This window comes from Aphis gossypii, chromosome 1 (assembly GCF_020184175.1).
Source record: "Aphis gossypii isolate Hap1 chromosome 1, ASM2018417v2, whole genome shotgun sequence".
Lineage (NCBI taxonomy): Eukaryota > Metazoa > Arthropoda > Insecta > Hemiptera > Aphididae > Aphis > Aphis gossypii.
Window position 1 is genome coordinate 47,151,647 of NC_065530.1, and position 15,841 is coordinate 47,167,487.

Here is a 15,841-nt window from a genome sequence, read left to right on the forward strand (position 1 = left end):
AAGCGTCTTAGGGGGATATATCCCCTACCACCCCCCCCATAATTACGCTACTAATATAAAAACAGAAATTACTTAACTGTCTAGGATAACCATCTTAATTCATAACATATTATATAAAAATTAAAAAGAAATAAAGACATTTAATGAAAATATTGGTCTTTTATTTAAAGACATATTAAGCCTATTAAGGCTCAAAATCATAAACTACGTACATTAATGCAGCTTGCTGTAAAAAATAGAATCTTTTGAAATTATTGCGTATAGTATAAGAAGATGCTCCGAATTCTATGAATAAGTCATAGAATAAAATATAGGTACATAAAAATTAGAAAAACTGGACACGTCCAGTCGAGTGCCCTCGACAAAATAGGTGACTTCTATTGACAATCATTATCACATATTATTTACATTACCTATTTAATTATTATATTCTCATAAATTGACATAGATAATAAAAATAACCCCAAATATTTATGACAGTCGTAACTCGTAATTTAATAAAATATAATTATTAACCATATACGATATACACCCTGATAGAAATGTAAAACTAAACTTTTTAAAAGAAAATAAGTTTATTGTTTGCAAAACTTATTGAATGACTTCTTTTTATTCATTAAAAAGTCTCAGTGGGGGCATTGGCATCCATTAGCCCTATGCTAGTACATGCGGGTGCCCAATGAGCAATTTATAATCACAATTTTAACAGGAATTTGAACTTACAACTACTTCATTACCTATTTTAATAAAATAATAACAAAAATAGATATTGAAGTTGAAAATCAAAGTATTTTTTTCATAAACGCATTAACAAAAGTAGAAAAAGTGGGGTACTATAAGAGTGGAATGATTACAAAAGAAATTATAAAATAAAAACATTTTTTCTTGCAATTGAGTAAACCACTGAACTCTAAAATGCATGTGTCAGAGATAAATATGAAAAAGGATTGTGACAGTTTATTATATACCTATAAATATGGCTAAATTAAATATTGCTACAGCAATTTTTTTTTTACTATAAATAACATGGTAAAATATATAAATCTTAAATAGGGAACAGCATCAATATAAATCTAAATATTTGTAAGTCCTTCTGTTTATGACATATAAATTATATGATATAAGATAGCGTTTGTCATTTAAGTAGTTTTTATCACTAAAAATAATTATGAATCACCAAAAATAACTAAGGTTTAAGACTGTTATAATTTTTTTTTTTTTTTTTTTAATGTATAGCTCCAAAACTACTTATTTAATTATTTAACTATGTATTATAAATTATAAATTATAATATAGTATATTCTATACATTTTTATGTTCAAATTTGACACTTTTTGAGGTATGCTCTGACCTTTTTTTTCCCCCATAAATATCACTATAAAATACCACTTCAGGACACACAGTATGATAAGACTCATTTTACTTTTTAATCTTACTCAATCATGAGAGGTAGCTCTAAAAATGGAGCTAGCTGTACTGCTAGCTAGCTGAGGACCGATACTTTAAAACTGGCAACAAAGGCCACAATTTGTCTTGGTGACGTTCCATGAAGACAACCACTGAATATTAGGGATGTCAGAGAGTAATTCACTAATTCATATCAGTATTTTGTTCTAATAAAATCTAATAATCATTGTACATTAAGTTCTACATTTGGTACCTGTGTCTTATCCTCACTACTTATTTAACATCAATTTTGATCTAACAAAAATAACCAAAAATGAACAGTCATCGCAGTTTACAACACACCTTGGCTAATATCAATCAATATATAGCTTTATCAAATAGATAAAATTTCATAGTTCATCATTACTATTTACTACTATGCCACATGGGGCATGACCGCTGGCGACCATAAATTAACTTGGTTTTATATTATTTACTTTTCTATGGCACTACAATAAAGACCGTGGTGTAGTGGGAATCATTACAATTATTTTGAAATAATATATTTGTTTTTCCAACATATAGTATATACAAATTTGAAAGACATTGAAAAATATGCTTGGTGATACTTATTAAATGACCGCCAGTCGTCAAATGGCAGTCAATATATTAAAAAATAAGAATTGATATGGAACAAAAATAATTCTTTTTTATTTTAGTTTAATTTTTCTTTAATGCAATAATTGCATGATTTCTAGGTGACAATAGCGGATCAAAAAGTTTGGCAACAAAAGCTTCGTTAATTCCCTGAAAAAAATTAATTAATAATTTTAATGTTCGCATAAAATATACATAAATGAATAACCACATTAAATTAAATTAAATTAAAATGTATGTAATTGAGTTTTTACAATATTTTAAATGTATTGAAAATGTTTTCTTTAAAAAAATTCTTAGTTATAACTTAGTAGGAACAAGACTTGATGTAAGAGAATTGTTTGAATTTAATTTAATTTTTCCAACCCTAAATTTTCAAAAAAGAATTTGTAAGAGACAAAAATCGAAATTAAAAGTTGTATTTTATGGTAGTACAAATTATACCAATATTATACACATTTATGAGTGTTTGCATATAAAAGTAGTTCTTTAAATATCAATCAAAGAAATTTTGATGTATAAGTATTAATTTTAAATTATACGTTATTTATTATAGTTTTAAATAATAATAGATCCATTTAAATTTTTTTATACAACTAAAATTCAATAAAAAAATATTTGTTCAAGACAAAGTAATACTACAGACCCCAACAATATTGTTTTGACCACTTTTTTTTTTATTTTGTTAATAAAATTAAAAATATAAATAATAAATTATAGTTTATATACTTTATAAATTCATATACTTTTAATTTAGTGTATTGACATTTATTTAAATTGAAGTTAAGATGTCTTTGTTCAAAAAAAAAGGTCAAAAACAATTGATTTAATAAAAAGTTAACACTTAAAATTATAACAATACTTTTTTTACCTGTTCATGAAGATAGAGTAATCTATCCATTATTATAAGTCCTTCAATAACTGGAGCTAATGCTTGTTTTAAGATAAAAAATACTTTTAACCGTTCATATTCAATTAGATATTTGTCATGAAATGCATCAATTTTTTCATTATCAATCTAAAAAAAAACAACATTTTTAAATTAATAATTTTCGTAGTATGATAAACTTTATATATTAGAAATAGACAAATAAAACTTAATTATACTTTAATATTTAATTGTAATCGTTTTACAGCTTTATGCACGTATTCATTAAATGTTGAACACTTATGTGCTAATCGTCCAACATGACATCTACTAATATCTTCATGTCCAAGTTCTTGTATTAAATAAACTTGTAATAGTGCTCTGTAGAATAATGGTTTTGTTGGATTGATTATCTATGAAAATTGAGTTATTTATTTAATGTTTAATTCATAGCCATAATGTACAATGACATGTATTTAAAGTAAAGTCTCCGTTTTTTTTCAAAGTAAATGACATTTATTTATAAAGTTTGATATATAATTAAAAACCTTGAAGCCTAATCTATTTCTCTAAGTCATCGCCATTCACATTGATGATTTTTTTTTTCATCCGTATTACAAACTTCAAGATTTTTAATGATGCATCAAACTTAAATAAATATCATTTACTGTGAAAAAAAACTATGAGACTTTATATTGAATATGCCTAATACTTGGGTAAAAAAAAACTTACGTCTTTAGAATTAAAAATTTTTTCTGGTGATTGTGATGCACACATTCTAGCATCACGCCCAAGTTTAAAATTTTTTTCTCTTAGACAATTACTAACAGGAAACCCATATGATTCATTCTTGTTTAATGCAATTTCAATATCACCCCAAAATAGATCATTGGTGAATTCTTCTTCAATTAAATGATAACAACAACCAACGTTGATCAATAATTTTAAATTATTTTTAGGTTCCGTAAATAACTTTAAACATGTAGTAGCTAAAGAACCACATGTATGTAGTCCAATTAAAGTAAATTCTTCTTTGTTATTTACTTTAAATTCAGTATGTACAAATTGTGCAATGTTGGTATTTTCTGTAACATATTCTGTAACTTGTTTGTAAGTATTATCTAGCACAGCTGATTTTCTGCTGTATTTTTCATAATATTCTTCATAAGTATTAAGTTTTTCTTTTATTATTGGAAGTGTTATTTTTTCTTCAGGAAAGTTGTTTGATTTTTTTTTAATGGACTGCCAATATTTCTGAAAAAAAGTAGTATATATATTAATAAAATAATCAAAACCTAATGTATGTTAAGTAAAAACCTCAAATTTGATTGTTCGATTTCTAGCACCTTTAGAATTGATCGATTGTGAATCAATACCAAGCACATTGAAATTGTAAGCTAAAGCTAATAGAGAACTTAAATATCCTTTGCCGCCGCCAATATCAACTATAATATCTGTACCAGCATAAGTAGAAAAATTTGCCACTAAGTTCGCCATAACTTCAACTTCATGTAATTTTTTAGCAGCCATAAACTCTTTTAAATTAAGTGATTTATTAATAGGCTTATATCCCCAAGATTGAAGTACATTATATGCATCATCTAATTTCATATAACAACTACTTGGATAAGAATTTAGGGTATTAAGCTTTGAAGAAGTAACAAATTGGGTAAGAGGATCGGGAATTTGATTTTCAGACCAAAAATTTGCAAACACAAATTCTGTACCTTTTGAATCAATTTCTTCTCGTATATCACTAGGTATTATAGTTTCCCAAAAGTTATGAGTAATAAAATTAACCACATGACTATTAGCAATAGGTAAATACGGTTTTAAATAAATAATAACTTCTTCTAATTTCGATCTTAATTGTTCCATTTTGAAAAATTGAGAACTCTTTTGTCTAAATTTTTAATTTTTAAATTAAAACAAAATTTCTTGTATAATCCTTTTAGTTCATTATATTGATCAATGATATTGATATTTTTATCATTTATCTGAGGAAATACTTCTATGAAGTTTGAAAGCTTTTGTAAAATATTAAGTTCTTTTTCAGAAAGTATAATTATTTTAGACTGGTATAATTTTTTAATGCCAACTAAAATGCCAGCATAAAAACCAATTTCTACTCCAATATCATAACCTTTTTGATGACCTAATGTAAAACCTTCCTTGTACGCATTTTCAGAAGACTTTTCAGTTCCTTCAATATAGTATTTTTCGGCTGTATACTCTTCGCTCATCAGTATTTCATCAATAATATTATCATAGTCAAGGCTTGTATTATCATTCATTATAATCTAAAAAATATTTAAGAATATAATAAAAATAAATCATAGGTACCTATTAAAAATATAAAACGACAAAAATTTAGTCTAAATACAGACTGTATAGTACTTACCTATTTAAATTAATATCATAATTTTTAGTCTTCAAAATCAATAAAAAAAAATTAAAAATAAGATTCTTTTAGAACGTTATAATAAAATTCTTTGATTTTAATTTTATTCGAGCCTCGAGGATTGAGGTACGATTGTTATATTCTATTATTCTCAATTCTCATTTCTGTGATACGACCCCGTGGACTTCAATAATTTGATAACATTTATACTTTTTCTTATCACTCAATTTATGATGTCATTGGTTACCACCATGGAGGCCTTATAGGAAATGATCACACGTTACCACGGTATTCAAGGTCCTTAACAATGAATGATATTATCATATTAAAATTTTGGGAAAATTTTTAGTTTCAAATTCAAGTATCAAGTTTGTATTAAAAGAATTTTAAATACTTAAGTGTTCCTTTAAGTTTTGTGATTCGGGTTTTATTGAGCATTTTCTTAGATATTCAGAAAACTTTTTCTTATAAGCTAATCATTTATTTTTAAAAACTTAAAAAAAACCTTGAAAAATATTTCATTAATTAATTCTTACGTATTGTTTTATTTTTAAATCTCAATCTGGCTGCAGAAATTTTACAAAGTACAGATGAAATTTTACAAGAAGATAACGCTTCAGAAGAATCTATTGTGAATATATTGGAAGTGCGGATTAATCCTAATACAAATGATGATTCGGTTGAAAAATCGTCAACATCGGTTAATAGTAGTATCCCCAAAAATAACAAAAACGAACCTGTTTATGTTAATTCAGATGTGGACAACACATATCTAAAAATATCTATTAATAAAGTTCATATATTTGAAGATGGTATTCGGTTATCGATAAAGGTATTATGGAACGTTGTTAGAGATGATCGACAAACAAAAGACTGGGTTGGATGTTTCAAATTAGGTTCGTATATTATATTGTTTTAAAAAACTAGTACTCTTTTAGTATTTAATTTAATAACTAAGTTAATATCAAATTTAACTTAGTCACTATTTGTTATTAATTTTCTTTATGATGAGGTGTTACTGTATAATCATTAAGTTGTATGATACACAAATTTGATGTAATATTAATAACTTTCTAATGTCAAATTTATTATTAATGTAATTTGTGGGTATCTAATTATTATTATTAAAAAAAATAATAAAATAATTTTTTCATTAAAAACTGTAATGTTGGCAAAAAAAATAGAAATTAATTTCTGTAAAATGAGTCTTATTTAAGTTGGTAGCATTGCGTTCATTCATGTTTTCGTGGCCCATAGTAATTTTGGGTTATGTACCGGAAGTGAGAGTGGGGTCGGAAGGCGGGGGGTTTCCGTTTCATTCATCTATTCACTTCATTCATTGGCAAATGGTCATATATATCCGTTCTAAGGGCATGGCACTGCTTTTTATATGAGTGTTATTTTTCTCTCTCTCTGTGAGCGTGTTTTTAAAATCCTGTTAAATCGTATTCTACGGACTTGGTATCTGTTATTCACTTCCGGTTGATGTTTTTCGCGTTTATTTTTATAAAATTTAGTGTTGCTCGACTAATAGTTGCAAACCCTTCAATGCTACATAAAAGGTAAGTTTTGAAATTGTGCTTTATAGGCTATATATATGTATATATACATATACATAATATACCATCACATAAGGCCTTCAATGTGTTTAGCATTGTTGATTTTATATTGCGCAAGAATATTTCATTCAGCATTACTAAGTTCTATACATTAATATCATCTAATTTGTAAGGCACTAATTATATTTGATAAAACATACTCTTAACGTTGCTCATTGCGATCATAGTTATAGTAGTACCTAGATTGTAGGTATAATATATGTTAAACTATAATTAGTTAAACATTATTTTAGAACTTGTCATATTGTATTTATTTTTTTAATGACGATAGATACTTAATATAATATAAAATAGGTAGATAATTGATTTTTTTTTATTGATAAAATGTAGAACCTTTATCTATGTGCCTAAAAACTGCTATTAAATTTATCCTTATTATTATAATATTTTTAATATTATTTTAAACAGGAAAGGATTATTATGTATCATGATAACACATTTATATTATTTTATTTTAAATAAAGCTTTAGTATACTTAATATAATTCAAAGATAATAATGTAATATGCACGATTAATGATTTAATTCAACAGCTTAAAGGCATGTAATTGAAATTGTAATTATAATACTAAAATTATTTTTTATCAATTTAACCAAGTAATATGTATTCAATTGTTTTAGATACTCGTCTAAATAAATTAAACTAGTATATAAATGTATAATTTTATAATTCAATATATATCTTAAAATTTTAATTTTATTATATTACAATTGTTAAAATAAAATTATATTTTACATAATAATTTTGTTTTACTCCATGGTTGTTTTTATTAATATTTTGACTTCTAATCGTATGATAATTATTATATTTCAATAACATATTAATAGATATTATTTCTTTCAACTTTTAATTAATTATTTAAGTTCTATAAACACCTCTCCTAATAATAAAATATGAGATAAATTTATTTTGTGGTCAAAGATATTAATAAATAATTTAAATTAACAGTATAATTAATGTATACTAATCTCAAATATTTTCATGTATTTTGATGGACATTAAGAAAAATATTTTAAATCAACTTAATCGAATTTATTATTCATATTATGTAATATGTATATTATATTTCATAGATAATACACATTAAAACTTCTATAAATATAAATTTTTTGAAATTGTTCGCATTCTGTATTAGCTATATTCATATAAAATAAGCTTCAAGTGATAATATGTTGATAGTACATTTATAAGTTATGTTCCAGCTTTTAAATTTTATTAAACTTTTAACAATATCTATTTTGCCTTGAGTCTCCCTAAATTATTATTAATATCGTTTATATATTTGGTCTGTTAGTACATGTGAATTTGAGATCTACTGATGAATTTTCATTGTTATATTTGATCTACTTATTGGTTATTGTTTATAGTGTTGAGAATGTTTATTTAAAAACTATTATTTATTAAGAACATGATATTAATTTTATTTCATTTCAAACATGTAGATAGTCAGGATAAAACAATTTGTTCTATTAATTCAGGACCTCCCGTTTTATTTCTTTTGGGAAATTTATCGATAGTCATACCTACCACTGTCATTTTGTCAATTGATCATACATAACAAATCAATATAGTTCAGCTTTCAAAAAGCACTCAGTTATCAAAATGGTGACTATTTTTTATAAATAAATATTATATATGGTTCTATTGACCATCTAACTCCCTTTTCTATTTTTCTTATTTATCTTTCTCTATTTTAAGTATACTAATACCGGTTTGCATGAACAATCACTAAGTCACTAAACATTTAATGAATTAATATTAAACTAATGGTCTTTTAAACATGGTTTAGTGACCTGTGATAGTTCATTATATTTTGCTACTTGTTATAAAGCTATGAAAATTACAAATTTTTCATGGTAAATACTTCAAATTTAATTTAGAAACACTTTGGGAGGCAAGAAAAAACTATTTAGAATATATTATATTATTTATTCTTATAAATTAATAATTGATTTTTTAAATATGTTTTATGAATGTTATAAATGTATTCAATGGCACACACTGAAAAATAAATAGGGGTGCACAAATTATGTTTTAAATTTATTTTTAAAATGTCTTTATTCATTATATTTATACAAGAGGTTTTAAGAATCCCCAAGCCTGAGATCGCTTCAACATCTCTCTAACTCTTAAACCTGCATGAAGTTTTGCATCTAAAGTCTGGTAGATCTGCAATTGTTCCAGAGTTTTCTCAGATTAGAGTACCTTTTGTAGCCTTGGGTTTTATTGGAAGTATGAAAAGTTTGAGAGGCATTTTTAAAAATAAATAACACTAATAGGTACATAAACAGATAATATAATTAATCAATTAAACAAAAATATTGCTTTCTTTAACATTTTCTTTTTCCTAGTGCTCACTTACAAAATTCATTATAAAATATTCATAGCCAAAATTATCTTAAAGAACTATAACTTTGCTACCCCTTTGATTCATTAGGGATTTTAATTTTGATTAATGCCCAAATATGTGTTACATTAAAGTAGTGCTGAAGAAGTTAAATACCAAATTTTAATTAAATTTAACGTTACATTTTATTTCTCATACAAATTTTCTTAATCTTTAAGAAAGAATTTCTAAAATACCCTTCTTAAATGATGTCTACAAAATAAAATAAACACTCCAAATTTTAGTTTTCTATCTTTAAAGTTGATGTACGATTAAATTAAAGTGGATTTTGTAGTTTTGACCCTTTGAGAATTGATTTAAAAACAAAAGTAACCTGTGCTTTCTCAGAGTTCTTACCAAATATCTTTAAAATCTTTTCAGTGATTTTTTTCCCAAAAACATTTCAAGCAACAGAGTTCTTTTTGTATTAATAATAATTTTATGTATTTATATATATATATATACACACAGTAGAACCTCAATTATCCGTCCCCCGATTAACTGTCTTTCTCGGTTAACCGTCAGGCCACACTTGCATGGACTACTTGTGTGTTGTAGTAAAATTGTATTACCTTGTGTATGTAAGTATGTATGTATGTATGTAAATTGTAAATAATAAAAAATAATAATAATGTACCAATAAGTAATAGTTCCTTGCTATATCAATATGCATGTTATAATTATTAAAAAAATAATAAAAAATATGTACGTATGTTTAAAAAAATGTTTGTTGCTCGATTATACGTCAAAGCTCTGGTCCCGAGACTGATGGTTAATCGAGGTTCTACTGTATACATATAAGTAATAATTTTAAATTCGTTGTAACTCATGAATAATGTAGCTTATGTTTTTTTTCTATTTATTTTTAAAGCAATAAGCTAATGTGTAATCGATAAGAATTTAAAACACGTTCATGGAAAAATGTCTTTATATCTGGCACATTATGTCAAGTCTAATGTGCATGTTTTAATTGATTGTTGGATATTGATAATATTAAAATAATGACACCTCTAGTTATCTATATACCTCTGGTATCTATTAAGACTAAAAAATTATCTCCAGCATGATTTTATATTTTTAATTACTTATAGTGAGAATATTCATGCTTCTTATAATGAAATATATTATTATTTAAATTGTATTCATTATAAGTATTGTACTTTTTAATTAAAATTTTGACTATATTTTTATCCTTAAACTATGATTAATATAATTTTTTTATAAGTACAAAGTTTATTTATGAAAGGTATTTTTTCAATTTAAAATAATATATGTTCATAAGGTATTTTTATTAATAAATCAAATAAATGAAAATACCAAATATCATCAAATGATTAATAGTTAAAAGTATGATTAATGTGCTATTCTATATCTGTACCTACTATTAAGTAGGTATATAAAAGATTTAATTATAGTTGTGAAAATAATTGTTTTGGTAAGATATAAAATGTAATGTGACTTAATGATTTTTATTTCATTTTAGATGAGAAGAATGTTATGACCTGTATAGCTCGATACACACAACCTATCAATGGCACGTCAAAAAGAAGTGCAATGTGGTTAGTTGATTTTCCACACTGCTCATCCATGAATGAAGGTTTATATTAAAATTATTATTTTTATTTTTCGCTTTAATTTTTATAACATTATAAAAAAATATTTTAGGATATGGAAAATTTTTTTGCTTCCGTTACTGCAGCGGCTTGTCTTGTCTGGCTGAATCGCAGCCGGTTGACCTTGACTCTGTGTATAAGTTAGCAGCAGACAGTAACGAGAATGCTAAACAGTCTAAAGTGTGTGAAAACTGTACTGAAACATGTGAAAATTCAGAAAAATTAACACAATCTGGAACTAAAATTATAGAAACTAAAGTCGATGTTCATGTTCAACATGTTGATAAAAACCTACCAGTTGCCGAAAACAATGACTACCTTAAAATCTGGTCAGATACTCCTGTTCCAGATTCCCCTCCTCCACCTCTTCCACCGAGGACTTACAAACATAAACCTTTAGAGAGAACTTGGGCAATGCCACCCACTACTAATATCCCATTGGATGCATTGCGTCAGTTAAAACCAAAAGGTCTAATGGATAATTCTGATTTTACCAATGTTTCTCCTATTGTTGAGTCTAAATCACACAGACCTTTAACTAGAGCTTCTAGTCGTGCTGGAGATCATGTTAATATGAAATGTTCTGTTCAAAAAACATTATCAAATGATACAAGAGAACATTCAAGATTTATGATGTTAACAGATGAAAATAGAAAGCCAAGAAGAACAGAAAGTAGAAGAGACACTACACTTCCACCAGGTAGTGGTTTTTAATTTTTTTTAAATATAGATAATTATTAATATTCTGTTATTTAATTAGATTGGGAAGCTCGAATGGATAGTCATGGTAGAATATTTTATATAGATCATCTTAATCGAACTACTACTTGGCATCGTCCTTCTAGAAAAAATTGTGATATGCATTATTATCAACAAAGACAACAGTTAGACAGAAGGTAATTTTATATATTCAATAAAAATATATTTATATTATGTGCTTCATTTTATTATGAATATTAATTGGACTATGGCAATATAATTTTAGGTACCAAAGTATACGCAGAACTATTTCACAAGAACCAGAATGTAACACATTATCTAGAACCGATTCATTACGATTAGATTCATCTAAAACTAAATTTAGAGATAATGCAAGTATAGCATTACAGTTTATCAGTAAAAAAGAATTTCCAACTTTATTGCAGCAAAATCAAGTATGATTGAATATATTTATTTCTTAGTATATAAATTAATTTTTAACATTCTTATAGAGAGCTTTAGCACTTTATAATAGCTCATCATCGCTTAAATATATTGTGCCTAAAATTCGAAATCATCCATCATTATTTCAACGGTATCAAAGTCATAGTGATTTGGTTAGCCTTTTAAATTTGTTTGCGAATACAAGAATTACGCTTCCTAGAGGGTGGACATCTAAAACTGATGCTGCTGGAAAGGTAAAGTAGTAAAATAATGAAAATATAAATACATATATAATAATATAAAACTTCTTAAATACCATAGGTATTTTTTATGGACCATACCACAAAAATGACTACTTTTATTGACCCGCGTTTACCATTGAATGATCTTTCTGTGCCATTGCCATCTACATCTCAAGAACCTCCAATACCTCCCCCTCGCCCAACTATTACACATATTGATAGCATGCTTTGTGATACGGTGGATATACCAACAGCCTATAATGAAAAAGTGGTAGCATTTATACGCCAGCCAAATATATTGGAGATATTAGCTGAACGGTATCCACAATTGTCTACTGACCAAAATCTTAAAGATAAAATAAACCAAATTAGAATTGATGGTATTCCATCTCTAGATACATTTGGGAATGAACTAGAACTCAACATTTTGTTAAGGTGATTATACTTGCTGTATATAATTATAATTAATAATTAAAATTCACAAGTTAGAATTTGCTTTTTTTATTACACTTTTAATAGTTTCATTAACCACTTATAAATATTAAATTATAGTTTAAAATTAAGTATATTTAATCATTCTTATAGTATTATTTAACAATTTTATAAAGCTTAAATATTTAAATTCTTTAAATAAAACATAGAGCATCAATTGGTTCTTAATCTACATAATATATCTCAGTATCACTTTTAAAAACGTTTACATTCAAGTTAAATTTCTTAACACACAAAAAATATAATGTTTTGTTATGAAGAATTAAATAATTTATAATTTAATTGTGTTTATTATTATAAATGTTTTTAACACTATAAATAAATATTTAATTTTTTTTAGTTTTTATAAATGTCAAATGAGAATTGTATATTCATTAGTTCAGTATATTTTTTAAAAAATTAATATATCTAATTTTTTTTTAATTATTAACATTATGTGTAACATGATAGAACTACTCGAATAGATGATTTACAATAAGTCAATTAATTATTCATTTTTAGTCTATTTGAGAACGAGATAATGAGTTATGTCCCAGTAAGAGTCAGAGACGCAAGAGTATCTCCTCAACAATCCCCCATAATGAATAGGGCAAATAGAACGGTGCCTCCATTCAAAAGAGATTTTGAAGCAAAGCTCAGGAACTTTTACAAAAAATTGGAAACCAAAGGATATGGACAAGGACCAGGAAAGCTTAAGTAATTTTAATAAAAAATACTTAAGAATTCTATAAATATTTATTTATTTTATAATTTTTTTAGGATTGATGTACGACGAGATCATCTACTTCAAGATGCATACAATAAAATAATGAGCATGCCTAAAAAAGATTTACAAAAATGTAAACTATCTGCACAGTTTGATAATGAAGAAGGACTTGACTATGGTGGACCATCTAGAGAGTTCTTCTTTTTAATATCCAGAGAATTGTTCAACCCCTATTACGGCCTTTTTGAATATTCGGCTAATGATACTTATACTGTTCAAATATCGCCTATGTCGGCGGCATTTGTTAATAATAAAGAAGACTGGTTTAGATTTAGCGGACGAGTTTTAGGTTTAGCATTAGTCCACCAATATCTATTGGATGCATTTTTTACTCGGCCATTCTACAAAACTCTATTAAAGCTGTAAGCATAAAATTTTAGTCTTTTTATAAATTTTAAACTTAAAAACTTTAATTAAACTTTAAAATTTAGACCTATGAGTTTGAGCGACTTAGAATCTGTTGACCGAGAATTCCATCAATCATTATGTTGGGTACAAGAAAGAGATATATCAGGAGAAATGTTAGACCTCACATTTTCAGTTACTGAAGAAGTTTTTGGTCAAACAGTTGAAAAAGAATTAAAACCTGGAGGTCAACGCATTTTTGTCACTGACAAAAATAAAAAGGTTAATACATTATAAAACTTATTTTTTTTTCATATATTTATTATTAAAATTCATTTTTTCATAGGAGTACATAGACAAAATAGTAAAATGGCGATTGGAACGTGGTGTTACTGAACAAACTGGAGCTCTAGTTCAAGGATTTTATGATGTAGTTGATCCCCGGTTAGTATCAGTCTTTGATGCTCAAGAATTAGAACTAGTCATTGCCGGGACTGTTGAAATAGATTTATCTGACTGGAGAAGTAACACAGAATATAGATCAGGTAACATTTAATTAAGTATTTTGCTTATTATTTTACTTAAATTGTATTTAAAATTAAAGCTTAAAACAAACTTTATTTACTCAAAATAATTTAAGATTTTAATAAAAAGAATGCATCGTATTGTTTTTATTAATTTTCAAGATAGTTTAAAATTTGACTAATTCAATGATTCTATATATATTTTAAATCCATACTGTTATCTCTGTAATGTTGAATATTCCTAAATTAAAAATACGCATAGTTAAAAATAATATTACATTTTCCTTATTTCTTCTGATTAATAAAATGTACTATATTATTGTAATAAATGTTGATTATGTTCAAATATTATCACACAATCAAGAAAAAATACATAATAAGCTTTATTTTTATTGTAATTAGTGTTTGAATAAGTAATAATTATTGTTAAAGTAAATATCTGTATATTTTGCATATTTATTAAATTGTGTTCTAACAATATAACAATTTATTTAAGGTTACCATGATGGACATCAAGTTATTAGATGGTTTTGGTCTTCAATAGAACAGTTTACTAATGAACAAAGATTAAGACTACTTCAGTTTGTAACTGGCACATCTAGTATACCATACGAAGGATTTTCTGCCCTTCGTGGATCTAATAGTGCTAGAAAGTTTTGTATTGAAAAATGGGGTAAAGCCAACAGTTTACCAAGGTAATATTAATTATGATTTTCCATCAGAATAGATTAGATATTTTAATCTAATAATTTTTACTCATAATGTTACAAAATGAATTTGGAACAATATAATAGTAATAATTGTTCATATTTAATTTTTCATTTGTCCATGAGATATCATTGTATAAATAAAAAATTTAAATATTTGAAAAAATGTTTACACATATGTATTTATTTTTTTAGGGCACACACCTGTTTCAATCGTCTGGATTTACCACCATACACTACTCAAAATATACTTTGTGAAAAACTCTTGTTAGCTATAGATGAAAGTAATACGTTTGGAATGGAGTAATAAGTGTTTTTTATATTTTTTTTATAGCTAAATTCAGGCTAAAACCGTAGAAATTACGATTTATAGACCAGAAATTAATTATTATTGAACATTTTTAAGATTTTTTTTTTGTTATTTTATATATAAAAAACCTATAGAGTGAAAATAATTATATTATCATTGTAAATTTAATATTTAAACAAAATTTATTTATTATTTATGTTCAAAAATGTTTTAATCTAGTTATTACCACACTGCATCCTGTAACAAATAGCCTAGTAATGACAGGGTATGGTTATGATTCCCTTACATTTATTTATTTACTTTCTTGTTATTCTGTTAAAACTCGACTAATACTCTCACATCTTGATGTTTAAGAAAAGAAAAACTCATTTGTTACTGTTAA

The 15,841-nt window shown here is 25.6% G+C and overlaps 2 protein-coding genes across 3 annotated transcripts; one reads left to right on the forward strand and one right to left on the reverse strand.

The window, feature by feature from the left end:
- Positions 1–2,075: 2,075 nt before the first annotated feature.
- On the reverse strand, positions 2,076–5,129 carry LOC114122894 (probable methyltransferase-like protein 25). Its single transcript, XM_027985683.2, has 5 exons — positions 4,229–5,129; positions 3,644–4,165; positions 3,151–3,324; positions 2,915–3,061; positions 2,076–2,193 (listed from the first exon to the last, which is right to left on the reverse strand). The coding sequence occupies exons 1-5, from the start codon at positions 4,787–4,789 to the stop codon at positions 2,107–2,109; spliced, it is 1,491 nt and encodes a 496-aa protein (XP_027841484.2). The 5' UTR covers positions 4,790–5,129; the 3' UTR covers positions 2,076–2,106.
- Positions 5,130–5,673: 544 nt separating this feature from the next.
- LOC114122875 (E3 ubiquitin-protein ligase HECW2-like) lies at positions 5,674–15,841 on the forward strand. 2 transcript variants are annotated; one of them, XM_027985653.2, is made up of 13 exons: positions 5,674–6,208; positions 10,801–10,914; positions 10,983–11,630; positions 11,691–11,826; positions 11,916–12,084; positions 12,142–12,327; positions 12,395–12,750; positions 13,309–13,503; positions 13,567–13,935; positions 14,005–14,200; positions 14,265–14,463; positions 14,939–15,137; positions 15,345–15,841. In XM_027985653.2, exons 2-13 carry the CDS (start codon positions 10,815–10,817, stop codon positions 15,454–15,456), a joined length of 2,865 nt encoding a protein of 954 aa, XP_027841454.1. In that variant the 5' UTR covers positions 5,674–6,208; positions 10,801–10,814; the 3' UTR covers positions 15,457–15,841. The 2 variants fall into 2 exon arrangements, with proteins under 2 accessions (XP_027841454.1, XP_027841455.1); XM_027985654.2 differs by lacking the exon at positions 5,674–6,208 and adding an exon at positions 6,636–6,874.

What these genes read in the sequence shown, in the direction of transcription:
- LOC114122894 (XM_027985683.2), bottom strand. Translation starts at nt 4,789, where the DNA reads ATGGAACAATTAAGATCGAAATTAGAAGAAGTTATTATTTATTTAAAA. An exon ending in ATCGAACAATCAAATTTGAG is followed by an intron (nt 4,166 to 4,228) that starts GTTTTTACTTAA and finishes ACTTTTTTTCAG; the next exon opens with AAATATTGGCAGTCCATTAA. An exon ending in AAATTTTTAATTCTAAAGAC is followed by an intron (nt 3,325 to 3,643) that starts GTAAGTTTTTTT and finishes CAATTTTCATAG; the next exon opens with ATAATCAATCCAACAAAACC.
- LOC114122875 (XM_027985653.2), top strand. Translation starts at nt 10,815, where the DNA reads ATGACCTGTATAGCTCGATACACACAACCTATCAATGGCACGTCAAAA. An exon ending in AGACACTACACTTCCACCAG is followed by an intron (nt 11,631 to 11,690) that starts GTAGTGGTTTTT and finishes TTATTTAATTAG; the next exon opens with ATTGGGAAGCTCGAATGGAT. An exon ending in AGACAACAGTTAGACAGAAG is followed by an intron (nt 11,827 to 11,915) that starts GTAATTTTATAT and finishes ATATAATTTTAG; the next exon opens with GTACCAAAGTATACGCAGAA.